The 18,808-nt window shown below is 40.2% G+C and overlaps 1 protein-coding gene across 11 annotated transcripts in view; it reads right to left on the bottom strand.

The window, feature by feature from the left end:
* Positions 1–18,808, bottom strand: part of BMPR1B (bone morphogenetic protein receptor type 1B) — a 344,071-nt gene that overhangs the window by 7,636 nt on the left and 317,627 nt on the right. For all 11 annotated transcript variants that reach the window (XM_054030452.1, XM_054030451.1, XM_054030450.1 and 8 more), the window contains 2 exons: positions 6,616–6,718; positions 4,680–4,782 (listed from right to left, as the gene is read on the bottom strand). In XM_054030452.1, the coding sequence (XP_053886427.1) occupies positions 4,680–4,782; positions 6,616–6,718 (206 nt within the window). The remainder of the gene's footprint in view (positions 1–4,679; positions 4,783–6,615; positions 6,719–18,808) is intronic.

Raw genomic sequence — 18,808 nt, 5'->3', positions numbered from 1 at the left:
TGTTTTCAAATTACTCTGGAGGGATTTAGCTGGTTTGCTCATTTGGGGGTTTTGGAAACCAGTCAACGTATGTTCATCAAAATGTAAAGAAAAAATGCTCAGAATTCTTTATTTTTAAATGTCCGAGAATAATCATCAATGGCTCTCTGTCAAACTGGGAAGACATATCTAACGATGACCCACAGGGGTCAATCGTGGGTCTGATACTATTCAATATTTTCATTAATGAATTGGATAATGAAGTGGGGAGTACACTTATAACATTTGTGGATGACACCAAGCTGGGATGCAAGCACTTTGGAGGGCGCAATTAGAATTCAAAACAACCCTGACATATTGGAGATTTGTTCGGGGGGGGGGGGGGGGGGGGGAAGGGAATCAATAAAGACAAGTGCAAAGTACTTCACTTAAAAAGGAAAGATCTAATGCACAACTGCAAAATGGGGAATAACTGGCTATGTGGTAGTATTGCTAAAAAGGATCTGGGGTTACTGTGGATCAGAAATTAAATATGAGTCAATAATGTGACGCAGTTGTGAAAAAGCCTAATGTCATTTTGGGATGTGGGAGGTAACTGTCCCGCTCTACTCTGGAGTACTGTGTCCAGTTCTGGGTGCCACACTTAAGGAAAGATGCGGACAAATTGCAAAGAGTCCAGAGGAGAGCAACAAGAATGATAAAAGGTTTAGAAAACCTGACCTAGGAGTAAAGGTTAAAAAAACTGGGCATATTTAATCTTGAAAAAAAAGAAGACTAAGGAGAGACCTGATAACAGGACCTCCTGAGGTCCCTTTAAATATGTTAAGGGCTCTTAAAAAGAGGACGGTGATCATTGTTCTCTGTGTCCACTGAAAGTAGAACAAGAAGTGATGAGCTTAATCTGCCGCAAGGGAGATTTAGGTTAGATATTAGGAAAACATTTCTAACTATAAGGGTAGTGAAGCTCTGAAACTGCCTTCCAAGGCAGGATGTGGAATCCCCCTCACTGAAGATTTTTAAGAACAGGTTGGACAAACACCTGTCAAGGATGATTTAGGGTTACTTGGTCCTGCCTGAGCACAGGAGGCATCTCACGAGGTCCCTTCCAGCCCTATATTTCTATGATACAATTTAGGCTGGTGAAAAGTACCAGACTGACTTCCCCTGGACACTGACGTCCTCCCTTTGTCCACAGACCAGGTGCTGCATACAAAGCAGCCATGCAAACTTCTCCGTCTGCCTCAGTGCAAACCTGGTGGGGCTACTCCTGGGGATGGCAAAGAGGCAGGTGGTTCACTCTTCAAACTTATTCAATCCCTGGCCTCTCAGCTGCGATTGAAAAAGGTGCCAATTTGCACTAATTTTTGTGATATGGGAACTGGACTTAGACCCAGTGCTTCCTAATGTTTGATAAGTTATCAACTGCAGCCAAACCAAGCTGTGAGGTTATGAAAGTAAGCAGGATTTTATTATTTTTTTAGAAGACGGCAGTGAGTTATTATGTGAGGGATATGTAATAAACAAGCAATACATTACTGAAGCTCTTCTATATACTCTGGCTGAATGGGAGTTTTAGCCATTGTCCAATGCCCAGCATGCAAGGAGTACACTTTATAAGAAAATACACAGTGATGTTATTTCTAGACACCACACAGGGGTGTCATGGTTGTCTTCAGTACAGGGAGGGAGAGATGATAACAGAAGAAACAAGTTAAGAAACAGTTTCTCGAGAAACTATCTTCAGTAAGACTCAAGAGCCTTTCGGACAGTTCTAGTGCTTCCCTCCAGCCCCATCTCACTTTGTCATGTATGGCACTCTGCTGAAACGTTTATTTAAAACTCAGCAAAATGGGTTTCGGGTGGAGTCAGCATATCAGATGCACAGAAGATTCTCCTGCTTCCCCAGTTTCTTCCAGTTCACAGTATTCATATTATCTGGGTAAAAACTGAGGCTTGGAGACTTGTGTGCACACATCAGACCCCATCATCATTCCTCCAATCATTCCCGTGCCCATTCATCACTAGCTCTACAGGCAGGGAGCCAGACATGGTGGCACCACCACTTCTGCTTATAAAGGCTTTAAATCAGTAAAGACATATTTGTTCTCATCTGCTTTCAGTCTGCACTTTCATTGGGATTTCCTGTAATATTTTTATTGTTTAAAAGAGAGGTGTCCTTTCAGCCATGATTATTATTCTCATTTCCTTAATAAGGCGGCTGCATGACTAGCAAGGGGACTCCATGTTATCTCCAGGGTATTTTTATTCTACTAGTACTGCAGGATGCACCAGAACACTGTCCAGAAATGGATTTAGCTGCTGTTATGTTTTTCCTTCCTGCTTGACACAAAGATAGTTCTCTGGCTTGATTTTAATTCTTGTGTCTGATATTTTCATATATCTGCTGCTTCATTCTGTTCATGGTTAAAGAGTGAGTCCCTTCCAGGAAATGCTAGGTATGGAGAAACACTTTCAGAACACAAATTGCACGCATCTGTAGATGATAATTCTGTGCATGGGTTAATTTCTAGCTAGCAACCTTTGACCTACGGCTGAAGGACCTCCCCAGACCTTGGTTTCCCTTGAGATCTGACCTTGGTCAAAAGTTCCTGATCAGGAACATACTTTTTTGTATGTTTTAAAATACCAAACAACATACATTTTTGCATCCACTCCAGTGGAGTTTTTGTTTCAACAAGTCCATTTTTAATTTTAGTTATTTATTTTAACATCACTGTTTATGTTAAATCCTGATAATTCTGAGAGTCACTGCAGCACATTTAAAAACAATCCAAGACAGGAAGAATGGCTATTAACACAGAACTCGTCAACCCATTATATATTAGCTGCATGTACTTGGATATGGCTAGTGGGAGAATTCACAGTCTAAATTGCTGCCCTTTTGGTGAGTGTTCAGATTGTGATAGAGCAGTGGCAAACTACCCTGGCTTATGGCACCAAGGATCACAGCTGACCATACAGCTTTCAAAAAGGGGCTGGCTTTGGTGCTGTTTCACAGCTACACACCATAGAGCCACATTATCTGAAGCAGGCTCTAAAATTACAGCCACAATTTGCTATCTAGCTACTAGTGTTGGAGGAATTACGCTAAATGAACATACTGCCATTTGTTTCTCAAACAGCAAATTAAACAACTAGTTTTGCCGTATTCAAGCAGCTCAAAAACTATTCATCTAATAATGTATTCAAAAATATTCTCTCTGCTATTTGGTGTTTATTCATCTTAGCTATCTGTCACCTTAGTACTTCAGTGTCCTCTGCCCCCACACAAACAAAAAAAAGAAGAAAATTTGGCATTAGCAAAAGAGCTTGAGTTTTATCTGACTATACTAACTACCTGATTTTTACATTTCCATCCAGTTTAGGCTGGAATGGCAAATGTAATATAAAACCAAGGAAACAGACAAGTTAGATCAAGGTTGCCCCATTTTGAATCTGCAGGGTTTAATTCAACCAGTGTGTGTGGGAAAAATCATCCAAAATCAAATTATATTATTCATATACTATACAAACATACAAATGTACTTACTTGGGGGATTTTCTCTCTGTCCAAGTAACTTTTTTTCTCTTAATAAAGACCAACAAAATTACAGAGCTCTTATGTTGGGAGTCAGAATTTTATGAGGTTTCAGTGATCTCATGGCTCACCAGTCAATGCTGAATTATTTTACATATTGCATTCTATGGGCCCAATCCTGTAGCCCTGCTGTGCAGAATCTCAATTAAGTAAGCCCTTATATAAGTAAGGACTGCAGGAATAGTCCTTTCTATATGCACGTGTGGGGGTGTGTGCGCGTAAGTAATTAACTAAGTAATAAGAATATATCTATGTGTTTAGACTGAGATTTACTGTTCAACGCTGCGGTCCAAATTTTGTTCTCAGCTTTACACGGGCAACACCAAAACAATTGGAAACTGTCTCCTAGGACCAAATTTAATGCTGACCACACAAGTCCTGCACAGCAGCTATGCCAATGTCTATACATGTCATACTTACCCAGGAACTGCTGTATTTTAAAAATAAAAATATTGTATAACTTCCAACCTCTGCATTTGTGCAGAGTGTTACTCTATTGTTTGTTCTATACCTCTGAAACACAGAGTTCATGGTAACGCCTAGACCTTATTCTCTGAGGGCCAGATTATCAGCAGCTATAAATCGTCATTAGTTCCATACGCTGATTTATAGCAGCTGAGGATCTGGTCCCAAGTGTCGTTCTGAAATTGTTACGTAGCTACAAACTACAATCTTTTGCAACGACAGAGGGCACTCATTATTGTTATTTTATATTTGTATGGCATGAGCACCTAGAGGCCTCAATAAGTCAACCCCACCCCCCACCCCGTGCTAAGCACTGTACAAACGAAGTAAGAGATAATCCCTGCCCCAGCCTAACCTAGACTGTGAGCTCTTTGGAGCAGGCACTGTTATTTTACTACACACAGCACCTCGTGCAATGGGTCTCTGATCCTTGACTGATGCCTGTAGGCATGATGAGAATACAAATAGAGGTAAATACCGGTAAATACCAAGTAGATACTGTTTCCGTATATTACCAGAACATCTACGGGATACAAAAAAAAAAGTTTTTCCATGCAGCTCATCTAATTCCCTTTTCTTTTCTAGGAAAAATACAGGCATCTACTGATTTAAGGCTAGATTTTCTTCCTCCTCTTACCTCTATTTTTTAGTGGTGGCAGCGTAGGGTGAAGGTTTTCATTACAGAAATCTTCGTCTGTGCAGCATGCAATAGTTCTTCTGTGATGTATTATGGGTGTATCCTGCAACAGAGAAATTCACAGAGAACTGTGTGAGCAACTTTGTTCTTTTCAACAGACACTGTTGTTTGGGCGCTGGAGAAGGAGACAGACCTGACATGGTAAACAGCATCGCAACCAGTGAAGGATTTCAAATATGACTGCAATAAGGATTTGGGCCACCCTAATAAAGCCATTTAAACATTAAAGAACAAATTCATCCCTTGTGAAATTTCACTGAAGTCATTACAATTATACAAAGATGTATTTGGCCGTAACAGCATACGGGAGAGCTGTGAGAGAACGTGTGCGTTAGTGTTACATTATTCAAGCATTCCATTTGAATTTTGGGGCCGATAGATTTCACGTTTATGTACAATGAGACAGGGCCTGATCCTCTGTCCCACTTTCCAGAGCAAAGCAGACAGAATTTTGCCCCAAGGCCAAGATTTCCAGAAACAGATGCCTAACCTCAGGCCTGAATTCAACAGAGATTTTAGGATGATCAGCATTTTGGAAAATCTGGCTACTTATTTAGTAAGCACTCAGAAGCCTCATTTTAGACTGCTATTTTTGAAAATCTTCACTTTAGCACATGATTCCCTTCATGTAGGGGAATACTCAGACGGCTTAAAGCCAATGTAATCAACTCCGTCATCTATTCCTCCCAGCGAAATAGATTTGTGAAGGGTATGAAGAGGGAGCAGGAGGGGACAGAACACAGTGCACTATACTTTGGAGATATTTACTGGAATAATGGCTCTTGTGAGTTTATTACAAGCAGGTGAAAATAAGAGCAACCCTTAGCCTGCTCTAACTTGAACCAATAGCTGGTTTGGTCCCTGGACAGGCCCAGATTTGGGTGTGGGAGCAGAAAGATTACTTAGGGTACCTCTACACTGCAAACAAACAAACAAATGCGTCAGCCAGTCTCAGAGCCCAGGTCAACTGACTTGGGCTCAAACTACAGGACTAAAAATAGCAACGTAGATGTTCCTGCTTGGGCTGAAGCCTGGGCTCTGAAATCCAGCAAGGGGTAGAGTATCAATGCCTGCACTCCAGCCCGAGCAGGAGTGTCTACACTGCTATTCTTACCCTGTACCCTTATTCAACACCCTGTAGCAAGAGCCTAAGTCAGTTGACCCAGGCTCTGAGAATCGCTGCCATGGTTGTGGTCTTTTGTTGTTTTATTTTGCAGTGTAGATGTACTCAGAGTCATCTTCATTCCACCTGCTGTCCTCCCTCCACCGTCATGCTGAGCTTTGCACAGAACAGCTGGGGATTTAACCCCGAGTGATTTCTCTGTGTTAAAAATGCAAGCACAAAAGAGAATTGCTGTGTAGGGTGAGACGTTGATTGCAGTACATGAAATGGAAAAACATTTCTCTCCCTGGAACTATACTGCCTTCATAGAGGTGGATCCCCAAATTTATTGGCTGAATGACTGTCTACACATACAGGACTCACGTTACACATCAGTGCTATGTAACAACTTCTAGTGTGAAAACAGCAACTTTTTTACGGCACACTACTACGCAGCGCACAGCAGTTTAGGAAAGGAAGTAAAGAATGTCTTACCTAATTCAAGCTGCAGGGGGAATTTAGAGAATCAGAATGTAATTACCCGAGTGGTAGTTTCACCAGGAAAGCAGGGGCTAATATTAATTAACTAGCAACATGGTGTGCAAGAGTTTTGGGGAGTAGATGCCATTTCCTCAGCATTCAGTGCAGAGGGCACATCTCCCACATGATCAAAATTTAAAGCAGCAGATGTATGCATTTATCCTGCCTACAGTGCAGCTGAATGAAAACTATCACAATAGCCAGACCAAACCTTGATCATAACTCTTTTCTTACCCGGCATTGGAAGTCTGAGCCTTCTAAGCCTAGGCATCCTGAAGCAATTGTACGTCCTCCAAATTCATCTTCTTCTACCATGGTGAAACAGTAGCCATCAGTCCTGAAGATTGGAAAGAGCGAAGCAGAATTAGTTTTTAAAATGAGAGATTTGCTATTAGATATGCTGTGCCCCACAAACATACAGTTGATAAATCAACACACTTTGAACAGCAATGTAACAAAATGCAGATGACTAAACTATTATCGCATATGTAAAATCTTATTTATTTACGCAGTGTTATTTCAACATACAAAACAAACGAATGCTTCTCCCAGGCTCTTGGCACCCACATATAGTTAAAATTAAATCCAACAAAGACAGACAGCAATCACAAACCGATAACGTTTCTTCAAACAAAAGAAGCCAGTCCACAAGCTGACATTTTCACACAAAACTCTAACCCCCATAATTAAAAATCTTCACCCAAGGCCCATCCCCTCTGCACAAATGTCTATCCCAGTGTTTCTCAACCCATGGCCTGCAGGCCGCATGCGGCCCAATCAGCACACAGCTGAGACCCATGTGATATCCTCAGGGCCATAGAGGTAGTATAATATATTGTGAGAATATGGCCAACATAACACATAGAGAGCTGCATATCTGGCCCACAGTGGTAAATAGGTTGAGAACCACTGGTCTATCCTAATAGATGGGTCTCCAATGATGCAAAAGCCTATCTTAGTAAAAGCATCAGTGCTAAAGCAGGTCCACTTGTGCATGCACACACTGTACAGAGATTTGCTCTGTGGTGCAGACCTGAAGAGGCCAGCATCATTGAGATAATGACCGTGAAACACTATTAAGAGTGATTTGTGGTCCTTACTTTAACCATATTACAAACTGCAACACTCTGTTGCGGATGAGTTCTTGAGTTATCATCAACATCCTTCATAACTGTTTACTTGGGTTATAAGCCTAAAGTGATCCATAATACTTCAGTTTACAAGAACATGTACAACAGAGGACAAGTATACTAACAGACGGCTAGATGGTGCTGGTGATAAATGTTCTTCCCTAATGAAGGTCAAATACATGAATGTTATCAGGGAAACAAAAAGAGTGCCTGCATCTGACTGAAAATCTTCGCTGATAATTTTTCATCACTTTCTGGGGACTCACTACCGATCAAAATGAATGAAAATTGTCTTGATCGTAAGAAATAAAACGAATAATAAAAAAGAAATAGCCCCTTATCCTCAAACAATCAAGTCATATAGCAATAAAATGTTTTATTAACCTCTTATTTTCTTTCTAATATTTATGTTTAGTAGATACTTTCACAACCAAAGAACAAATGAAGAAGGACAATAAAAGGGAAACAGATAACAGAAGAAACTAAATGGATTTACAAGGCTTAAATAAAGTAGAATTTCAGATAAATTATTTTACTTTTACTTCAAAGAAAGGAAAACCTAACAAAACAAACAAATAAAACCACTAATGACAATAAAGAAGCTGTAGGAAAAGGGGAACATTCCGTTACACGCTGAATGCATAAATACAATTTGGAAATATTCGCTGTGGCACAGAAGGACGCCGGATAGGAAAACACCAAACGTTTGCTGTGGCACGTATTTAAATTAACTATGTGAAATCTAGTCAGAGCAAGCTTGTTTCATAGTTACTTTCAATAACAAGACAAGTTACTAACTTCTGGATCTGAAAAGTAACCAGTTGCACACTACAGATTACTTTCTCATAGAAGCGCACAATTTACTTTTATACTACTTAGATATTGTGCATGAGAGTAAGTAAGGAAGACAACAACCCTTTTGGGTAACAACTCCCATGACTTCATTACTCAGTCTCAGGATAGGAATGATAGGATTGCCAAGAAAAGAGACTGAAAGGAATCCATTAGAGTACAATATTATATTAGACTACATTTTATTTGTTTACATGGCGCCTTCGATTCAAAGCAATGAGTAAGGGTAACTGAGGGACACAGTAACAAAACAATAAACTGCAATCAACTGAAAAACAAAAAAAGTCAACAACTGATGGTCTCTAATAAAGTCAATATACAAAAGGAGGGGAAAGAAAAGAATCATATTGTTAGAAGAGGTACTATTAAGAAGGGAAAGTGAAGCCACAGGAGGTTTTGGCATTCTAGTGACTTTCAACAGGACATAGACTCATAAATCACTTTTCAAAATGGGACATAGGCTCCTAAGTCACTTAAGTGCTTGTGAAAATTTTACTTTTGATGTAAAATGACAAAGCAAGTTAGATCATGGAAAGCAGAGGGTGAGAGAGCTCAAAAACGTTGAGGGAATCATTCTTTTTGGAGACAGCAATAGAAGAATGTCTCACAAGCTTCAGACCATGATACAATGAATGAAGAATGTGGAATGAAATTAAAAGGGGAATGTTTTATTAGGAAAAATTAGATTTAAGAGGGAGAATTTTCAATGTAAAAGTTACCTTCATCCCTCGGAAAGCCTCCTAGAGATCTGGGCAAGAGAGTGGAAGAGAGAGTGTCTCCTAGAACTCCTGGAAGAGCTCTACTGTGGTGGTGAGGAACAGATCCTCACAGGTCCAATATAACGCACTCTACATAGAGAGGAGTGCCTAGCACACTCCAGCTACACAATTCAGCCATGTCAGAAATTAAAATCTTTCCATCATTAAAAACAATCTGAACAAGCATGTACCACATCTATTATGCTGTAGTTCACTGCATATTACATATAAGTATGCATGTATAACAAAGAATGATGAATACAGGGGTCTTCTGTATACACTAGGGTTGTGTTCTTGAAAAGGGCAATGGATACCAAAATGATGTATACTGGGGAATTTTTCCCCATGAGAAATAATGGAATAAGAGGGGGATTAGTTCACAACTTCACCACATTCGCCTATGACAATGCTCTTTTCACGTAAACGGTGTACCTTTTTACACTGACACGTTATACAGCACACATTTTACACACAAAACATTGAATAAAATAATGTAGAACACATAGAACATTTTAATACAGTAAATACAGTACAGTAGTACAGTATAAAACAATGTCAATTATGCTAAACTTAGATGGGGTAGCGGCTGGGTTTTCTTGGGCTGGCTTTTCGGTCGCAGAAGTCTTAAAAAAGGATTTTATCGACGTCTGCTCTCCTGCATGACTCTTTGAATGATAGATCTCCCTGTAGCAAGCCACTGCATCACTGAGAGCCCTGGAGACTTTGGCAGACCGTTCACGAAAAGGATCACCGCTCTGTATGATTTTTGTCATCTCATCTAGAAATCCAAAGAAACGGAACAGATTCTTTGTCGTCAGACTCTTGGCTTTCTGCCCTACGTCATCGTCATCATCGTCCTTGCTTTCTTCAAATATCCTTTGTTGGTCCAGCTGTCCAGCTCAATCAGTTCCTCATTTGTCAGTTGCTCAGTGTGAGACTCCAACAACTCATGTACATCATCTTCCTCCACCTCCTCAAAGCCAATATCCTTTGCCAACTTGACAATTTCTTGCTCGAAAGCAGAAATGGCATCAAATTCCATGAAGCTGTGGATAGTATCTGACATTGCACAGCGCAAAACGCCGTTCATACATTGCGAAGTGACCTCTTCCCATGACGTGTCAATGTTTTCCACGCTATTCAAGATGTTGTAGGACTTCCAAAACTCCTTTACACTGGGCTTTCCTTCACCTGCCGTCCCCTTAATCAGCACGGAGAATGTCCTCCGTAGGTAATAAGCCTTGAACGTGGCCAATACACCCAGGTCCATAGGCTGCAGCAACAATGTGGTGCTGTGTGGCAAAAATAGGACATTGACGTTTGGGCAGAGGGCTTCATAGTCCAGTTCGTGGACACTTGCGTTATCCAGCAGAAGGAGAATCTTAAAAGCCAAATTTTCCTTTTGACAGTAAGCCTTAAACTCAGGGACAGCATGGTCTACAAACGGAAAATATTGCGTGTCATCCAGGCCTTTCTGTTCGACTTCCAAATTACAGGGAGATGAGACTTTACGTAGGCCCTCATTGCTCTTGGGTTTTCACTGTGGTAGACAGGCAAGGACTTCAGCTTATAATCACCTTCTGCATTTCCCCCAAGCAGAAGGGTTAAGTGGTCTTTTAAGGCTTTGAATCCAGAAGCAGTCTTCTTGTCATGAGAAATATAAGTCTTCGTTGGCAACTTCTTCCACTAAAGGCCCATCTCGTTGACATTAAAAACTTGTTTTGGAGAGTAGCCACCTTCCGAAACAATTGTTTTTAGCTGTGTACGAAACATTTCAGCTGCTTCTTCATCCGCACTAGCCACTTCTCCTGTGAGTTTTACATGATGTAGATTGGCATGCTTCTGAAATCTGTGCAATCACCCATGACTAGCATGGAAGGTCTCCTTTTCTGCAGTTGAGCTCTCTCCCTCTTTTTCCTTTTCAATCGTTATACAGGCTTTTGGCCTTCTTCTGAATCAAGGTTAAACTCACAGGTGTCTTCTTTTCAAGGAGGTCATCAATCCAATCAGCCAGCAAACATTCCATCTTCTCCATTGTACAGGGAGTCGTCAGGCGCCACTTACGACGCTTTTCAATTGACTGCCCGTTTTCCCCTTACGATGAAAGCCGGCAGGGAGAACAGCACACATCACATGCTGAGCCTCAGCCAATCACTGATTTCACTGTTTGAGCTTTCTGATTGGCTCCTGGCCCCAGGCTCAGTCAATCAAAAACAAATGGCAAGGCTACCCAGCAACAAGCTACCCTGGCCGTGGAAGCCAATCAGACAAGCAACCGCCCCCTTCCACCTCCATTCTTTATAATGCAGTGCATCTGTGAATAGGGGCATATCCAACACGTGCATCTGCTACAGAGAAATTTACAAGGAGAAGAGGAGAACATCTGTCCGAACTTCCTTAAGATTGCAGAGAAACCTGCAGCCCAGACTTCAGCAAAGCCCCCAGCCAAGAGCCCTTCAAAAAGTTCTGGAAAGTCAAAGCATATGTGGCTTTTATTTTAATGCTGTTTACCAAATAAAGGCATTGATGTTGCTACATTGGTCATCTATAATTCATTTAGTACAAAAATCTGGATTATTGTGGTGAAAATAGTGTATCAAGTCTTGGTTCAGGAACCAATCCCCCCTTTATACCATTGATTCCTACAGGAAAAGCGGTTTCGACTTACAACACAATTCTGAGGAACAAATTGTGTCGTAAGTCTGAGGATCCCTGTACTGCTGCTCTGTTTCGTTATCTTCATTGATGACCACTTCGTAGCACTTCTAGCACTTACATGAATTCGATTAGCACTCTTAAAAATTGAGTGTGTCGTTGAAGCAGGCAAACCGAGAATATGAGCAATATCAGCTGCATGCTCGCCTCTTTCAATACATTTTATAACATCCAATTTCACTTCTAATGTTATACTCTAACACTGCCTCTTAGACACAGGCCCACTTTTAACACTTTGAACGCGTTTTACACTCATGATGGGTACAGGACAGTACTGTACTCAGGGCTGCCCTGCCTCTTCCCACCCCCGTCCATCCATGCCCTGCCTCTTCCCACCCACTTCCGCCCTCTCCTCCGAGCGTCCCATCCCCGCTCCTCCTCCCCCATACGCCTCTTGAATGCCGCCTAACAGCTGATCGCAGCAGGCAGGAGGCACTGGGAGGGAGAGGGATGAGTTGATGGCCCTGTGGGCCGCTGGCGGACGCAAGTGAAGTACTGCGCAATAGGGGAACATTTTCCAATTCACGCTCATCCCGATCCATGCAAACAACGGATATGTGGATCAGGACCAATGCGAACTGGAACATGTTCCCCTATTGATGAGCGACGGATATCTGAAACAATGGATAAGGGGGAGACGTATACCAGTGACCCCCTGTACATATAAAGCAGTATAAATTGAACTACTATTCATTCTCAATAGTGTAACATTTATGGATTATTAAATAAAAGTACATTCACTTAAAAATTAAAAACATTCATTGTGTAAATGTAGAATTGAATTGGGTGTTGTAAAATGTAGCCATGTAAACCTCCTCCAGTGAGGCATCATGTTATACTACAGTACAGAAAAGACATTAAACAGATTTTGGATGTGATAATTCACAAGCAGAGATCTGGTATGTCATATTTTGGCTAGGGTGATTTTTTACAACCAGGTCAAATATCAGGGGGAAAAAAAGGTTTATAGCAGAAATGCTGACAGATCCTGAACTAGAAGGTGCTGCTACAATTAACGATTACCATAATGACACAGGTGATCTTAACTGAGACCTTTACTAAATGTCAGAAGAGACGCACGGGGGCCTAAGAGCTTTGCAGCTGTTCAAGCAGATGTCCTTACTGGAGAAGAGCCATTTCCCATGAAAGATGCAACACCTTAGCTACCACACCTTGATTGTTGAAAATTTCCTCCCCGGGCTTCCATGGTAGCATGACATCAATATCTATTTTACTATTTCTCTCTCCCTCTCTTCTTTTAAAATAAAAAACAAAAATGCTTTAAATACCCATCTACCACGGAAGGACTTTAAAAATACCAGGCATAATAAATCCTTAACCGTCTTTTAATGAATATGCTAAGTAACTTGTGATGGCAAAAAAGATTTGGACAGATGAAATTATTCCCTCATTCATTTCCTACAACCTGCAGGTTGGTTAAATTCCCTGACTACTAAACAAGAAACCTCCTACTTTTCAGTACATTACCACCACCTTACTTTGGTCTGCAATGCAGCCTGTAGGATTTTATTTTTTTAAACTTCATCTTTTGTGCACATTTCTGAATTCACTGGCAGCATAAATTATATTGCCCATATGGTCCCAATCAGATCAGCAAAACAACTTCTGCATTGGTTCTTAGTAATGATGGGGAAACTTCAATTACGGTTTGTATAGAAACCTGACCATTCAGATGCTTATGTGAAGCTCTACAGACTTTCTCTAGTTATGAAACTACTTAAACTCTCAACATGCATCTAATTCCTACATTTTGTCATATCTATCATCCGAGGAATATGTTCATAAAAGCTAAGTTTAGCAGAACACTGTCCATAAACCAAAAAGCCACTGTAAATTTTTTCAACACAAACTCATTTTCTGGTAAAAAAATATTGTGGTAACAGTAACATGAAACCCAGTTAGAAGAATTGCATTATACTCCTGCTGAGCCAAATTCAGCCTTCAGATGTGTATGCAACTAATTTGAAGTCAGTGGGAGCCATGCACTTGCAACAAAGCACAGAATCTGGCTCATAATGGGACAAATCCTCGGCCTGTGAAAGGACCACACAAGCCTCCAAGTCAGCAAAACTGATCCTATTCTGCTGTGTGGGGCGAATCCCAGATGCCAAGAAGTCACAGAGGGACACTCTTCTTACCCCATCAGTTACGGCCCTCTCTACAGCACTGCACAGAAAGATGTGAGGACACTGCAACATGGAATGGAAGATTCTCCCAACTCCCACAGAGAACCACTTTATAAAGCTCATTTACTGTGTTAAGTTTAGGGCCTATATCTACAGTTTCCAACCTGATGGTGACTCTGACATGGAAATACTACCAACCATTGAGACATCCCTCTGTATTTTTGCTTCTGTCTCTATCATCACATACAAAATTCACTTCAACAGGTGCTTGGGTTATTTACAAAAATGAATGGTCAAAATACAGATAATTTATATTCTAGTTTTTTGGTTGAAAAAACAAAGCATATTAAAACAAGTAATTTTCTGTGCACATATGCAAGATCTTAGGCTGAGCCAGTGAATACATTTGTATGCTGTACAATGTAGCTCCATTATTTTAACGTTGCAAAATGAAAAGACAAATGTAAAGTGAGTATTTTCTAATATGGATTGTGTTCTTGGTTTAAGTAAATTCAATTTATTGTGGAAATCTCCCATTTTCTAGGGCTTCCTCTCTGAAGCTGATTGTGCTAGCTGGGACAGTACAAAGGGGTTCAGCAGAGATTGGAGTATTATCAGTGATTATTTACTATAACATATATAGCAACATAAAGGTACATGGGCCTACATTTTCAAAAAGTTATTAGTGATTTTGAATGACCAGCGTGAGACCTTAACAAGGCTTTAATTTCCAGAAAGTTTTGAGCACCTGCACTCTGAAAATCAGGCCCCATTAAGTGGCTCAAGTTGGCCACCTGAAATTTGCTAGACACCTTGGACAATTTAGGCCATGATGCTTTTACAAAACACAAAGTAAGACAATTCCCATTCAAAACAGATTAAGGCAGCATGCAGAAAGAAGAATGTGGGAGTCATTAACTGTATTAATTTTGAGAGTACAGAGGAAAACGAGGCTTACCTCAACACAATACTATATTTGGATTGGGTTCATGGATGGAGGAGAAAGATTTATGCCAAGGTCTTGCTGTAATTGAGTCTTTTAGCTTAATATGGACCCCTGCTCTTCTCCCCCAAAGTATTTAAGGAGTTACACTTGACCTAGGCAGTGCTACATTTTAAACAATGGCAGAATATTCTTTTTTTGGAATAATATGAATAAAAATAGCTGAGTGATACAGCTTCCCCCTTCAAATCACAACAAAAGTTTGCTTTTCAACCACCCTTCCAGAGGACATGGGTCCATGCTGATGACAGATTCTGCTCAATAATGATCCAAAGCAGTGTGGACTGATGCATGTTCATTTTCATCATCTGAGTCAGATGCCACCACCAGAAGGTTGATTTTTTTTTTAGTGGTTCAGTTTCTGTAGTTTCCACATTGGAGTGTTGCTCTTTTAAGACTTCTGAAAGCATGCTCCATACCTTGTCCCTCTCAGATTTTGGAAGGCACGTTCTTAAATCTTGGGTCGAGTGCTGTAGCTATCTTTAGAAATCTCACATTGGTACCTCTTTGCGTTTTGTCAAATCTGCAGTGAAAGTGTTCTTAAAACAAACAATGTCCTGGGTCATCATCCGAGACAGCTATAACATGAAATATATTGCAGAATGCGGGTAAAACAGAGCTGGGGGCATACAATTCTCCCCCAAGGAGTTCAGTCACAAATTTAATTAACACATTATTTTTTTAACGAGCGTCATCAGCATGGAAGCATGTCCTCTGGAATGGTGGCCGAAGCATGAAGAGGCATACGAATGTTTAGCATGTCTGGCACGTAAATGCCTTGCAATGCCGGCAACAAAAGTGCCATGAAAATGCCTGTTCTCACTTTCAGGAGACATTGTAAATAATAAGCGGGCAGCATTATATCCTGTAAATGTAAACAAACTTGTTTGTCTTTGCGATTGGCTGAATAAGAAGTAGGACTGAGTGGACTTGTAGGCTCTAAAGTTTTACACTGTTTTCTTTTTGAGTGCAGTTATGTAACAAAAAAAAATCTACATTTGTAAGTTGCACTTTCTCGATAAAGCGATTGCACTACAGTACTTGTATGAGGTGAATTGAAAAATACTATTTCTTTTATCATTTTTAGAGTGCAAATATTTGTAATCAAAAATAATAATATAAAGTGAGCACTGTGCACTTTGTATTCTGTGTTGTAATTGAAATAAATATATTTGAAAATGTAGAAAAACACCCAAAATATTTAATGAATTTCACTTGGTATTCTATTGCTTAACTGTGCAATTAAAACTGCTATTAATCTTGATTTATTTTTGAGTTAATCGCGTGAGTTAACTGTGATTAATCGACAGCCCTACTTCTGACAAAAGACAAAGGACCTTAATTTGGTATTTCAGCCTACTGCTGAAGTCCTCTCCCCATACATTTGAAATTAGAGATACTCACAGCTCCACAGTTTGATAACAAAATGAGAATAAAATTGCTCGCATGTCCCATGCAAATATCCCCTCAGCTAGTTCTGGCAAAGCAATTTTATTCTCTATTACAATTGATAAACCAAAGCTAAGTGTTTTATCTGCTTTAAAACACAGCTGTGTAGAAACACAATCAAAACAGACCATTAGGTAATGTTTGAGAAACCAGGTGGAACTTGCTTTGCATGGCAGTCGGACAAAAGCTATGGGACAGACTTTTTAAAATAGCAGGCACATGTTTATGCATAGAAAATTGTATATATGACCATGCACCTAATCAGTGAATGTGATCACTCTGATTGCATTGTGTACATGCCCAGTTAAGTCCATTTTTTTTAAGTATGCAACTACCCTATGGGTATGCATGACTGCAGTAACTGTGCATGCATTTTGCACGTGCAAATGCATCATTTCAATTTTTAAAAGGAGGCGGCTTACTTTGTCTTGAAACTAAGCAGCTCTGAAATTCTGTTTTCAAAACTTATTTTGGACCCCCACAGCAGAAAGAGGGTTAAAGTTTCAACAGGTTGTGAGTTAACAATCTTTACAAGTATAGACATATGAAGTTCTTACAAATACTTTCACCTCTTCCTGAGAAAGGTCCCTGTTAATCAATCAGTCTTCCAAACACCTGTGTGCTCAGCCACTGTCTCCCTCAGTTAGATTGACACTATTTGCATACCTTTTGTGATAATGTAAGGTAACAAGGATACACAATACCCATAGCCTTGAAAATCTATCGGACTCTAGGGAATTCATGCTGAAGCCCAAAGACAAACATGAAACTAAGCACCCTATTCTGTTTCTGAAATCTAGGTGCAAAACAATCATTTTCAAGACCAAATTACTAGTTAACTACATAATATAAAGGTGACCCTTGAAAATTTGCCAATTGCCTTAGATAACTAAGTCATTATTTGCAGTTGGATAACCCCACGGTTTAGAGTAATAAAGGTATTACCTACAGTAAGTATAGGCAAGTAGGAGGGGAATACTGTAGATAATGAACTAACCCTAGCTATTTATTTTAGTTGTCAAGTGTTTAAAAGGGCCATCATTGTTGCTATAAATGACAGTAATCATTTTTTTAATGTTAAAATCATGCTAGCTTTCAGAGAAAATAATTAAGCGTGTTCTTAACTTATCTATAGCTGAACATATGCTATATAAAATTGCCCATTGTTCACAGTACTATGGAATTGATGGATTTGATAGACACTTGCTTTTGGAATGTTGACTTGAAAAGGAAGCAATGCCTATATCATGTAGTCCCTGCAAAAAGTATAAGAAATACAATCCTGGAGGGGTTTCTAAGTGGACATAAGATGTCCTCATTTTTATACAAACATCCAGATGGATAACAGTACAGCTGGTTGGCAGTCAGTTGGGTCAGACCACCCCAAATAAATACCTGTCAAAGTGGACCAAAATTTTCTGGCAGAGAAGCAGGTTGTTTTTTTCAGAAGGAAATTCAATACTGTAGCTCACTGCAGTTGCTATAGGGCAGTGCTCTATATCTGAGTCTTAATTTGAATCCACCTGGAAATGCTTTCTCACTTAACTTTCAGAAAAGCTGTTCCTTGACCCGTGAAAGGTCCCCTGCCTTTGGTAGTGTTCCAACAAGATGGGTCTCAAGTCTGAGATTTTGCTGGGCTCTGGCCAGCTGGTCTAATGAAATTTCACTTGCATTGTTGGGTTAGGGGTGACCTAGAATACACTGCTCCAACTCTGGGCACAATGAAATCTCATCACTTATGAGATCTGAAGGCAGCCAACAACCTAACAGACTGATAGGGTTGCTGAGAGACTGAGATGGATTTCATAAAAGATAGGAAGCCCTTTTGGTGATTAGGGGAGACAGAGTGGAGATAATTAACTGAACTACTGTAAGAAGATTTTACCAGAATCAGTTCACCTATACATCACACAAATACAGTGGCATCTCCTTCATCTGAACTCTGATAAGGAGAAACATCATTTATAGAGAAGCAGAATGAAAGTTCCTGATTGTTTTAAGGCATTGCAATGTGCAAGCAGCAATTCATATTACAGTAAAGGGTGAAAATTAAAGGTTCTATGGTGTGAGGGTCCCAAAGTAAGAGGGTGAAAATTAAAGGTTCTATGGTGTGAGGGTCCCAAAGTAAAAGGAGTCCCAGTTTAGCAGGGTAGGCTCGGCCAAATCTCTTGAGAACTGGTTACAACACAGTCAGTTGACTGGTGACCTAGCAATCTCTCTCAGCTCTATCTCCTTCACCTGAGTATCCCTCCATCCAGATCTGAAGAAGAGCTCTGTGTAGCTTAAAAAGCATCTCTCTTTCACCAACAGAAGTTGGTCCAATAGGAGATATTACCTCACCCAGCTCGTCTCTCTAATATCGCTCACTCACTC

Source organism: Malaclemys terrapin, chromosome 5 (genome assembly GCF_027887155.1).
Source record: "Malaclemys terrapin pileata isolate rMalTer1 chromosome 5, rMalTer1.hap1, whole genome shotgun sequence".
Classification (NCBI taxonomy): domain Eukaryota; kingdom Metazoa; phylum Chordata; order Testudines; family Emydidae; genus Malaclemys; species Malaclemys terrapin.
The sequence above is the reverse complement of the archived record's forward strand: the minus strand, read 5'-3'. Positions and strand labels throughout refer to the sequence as shown.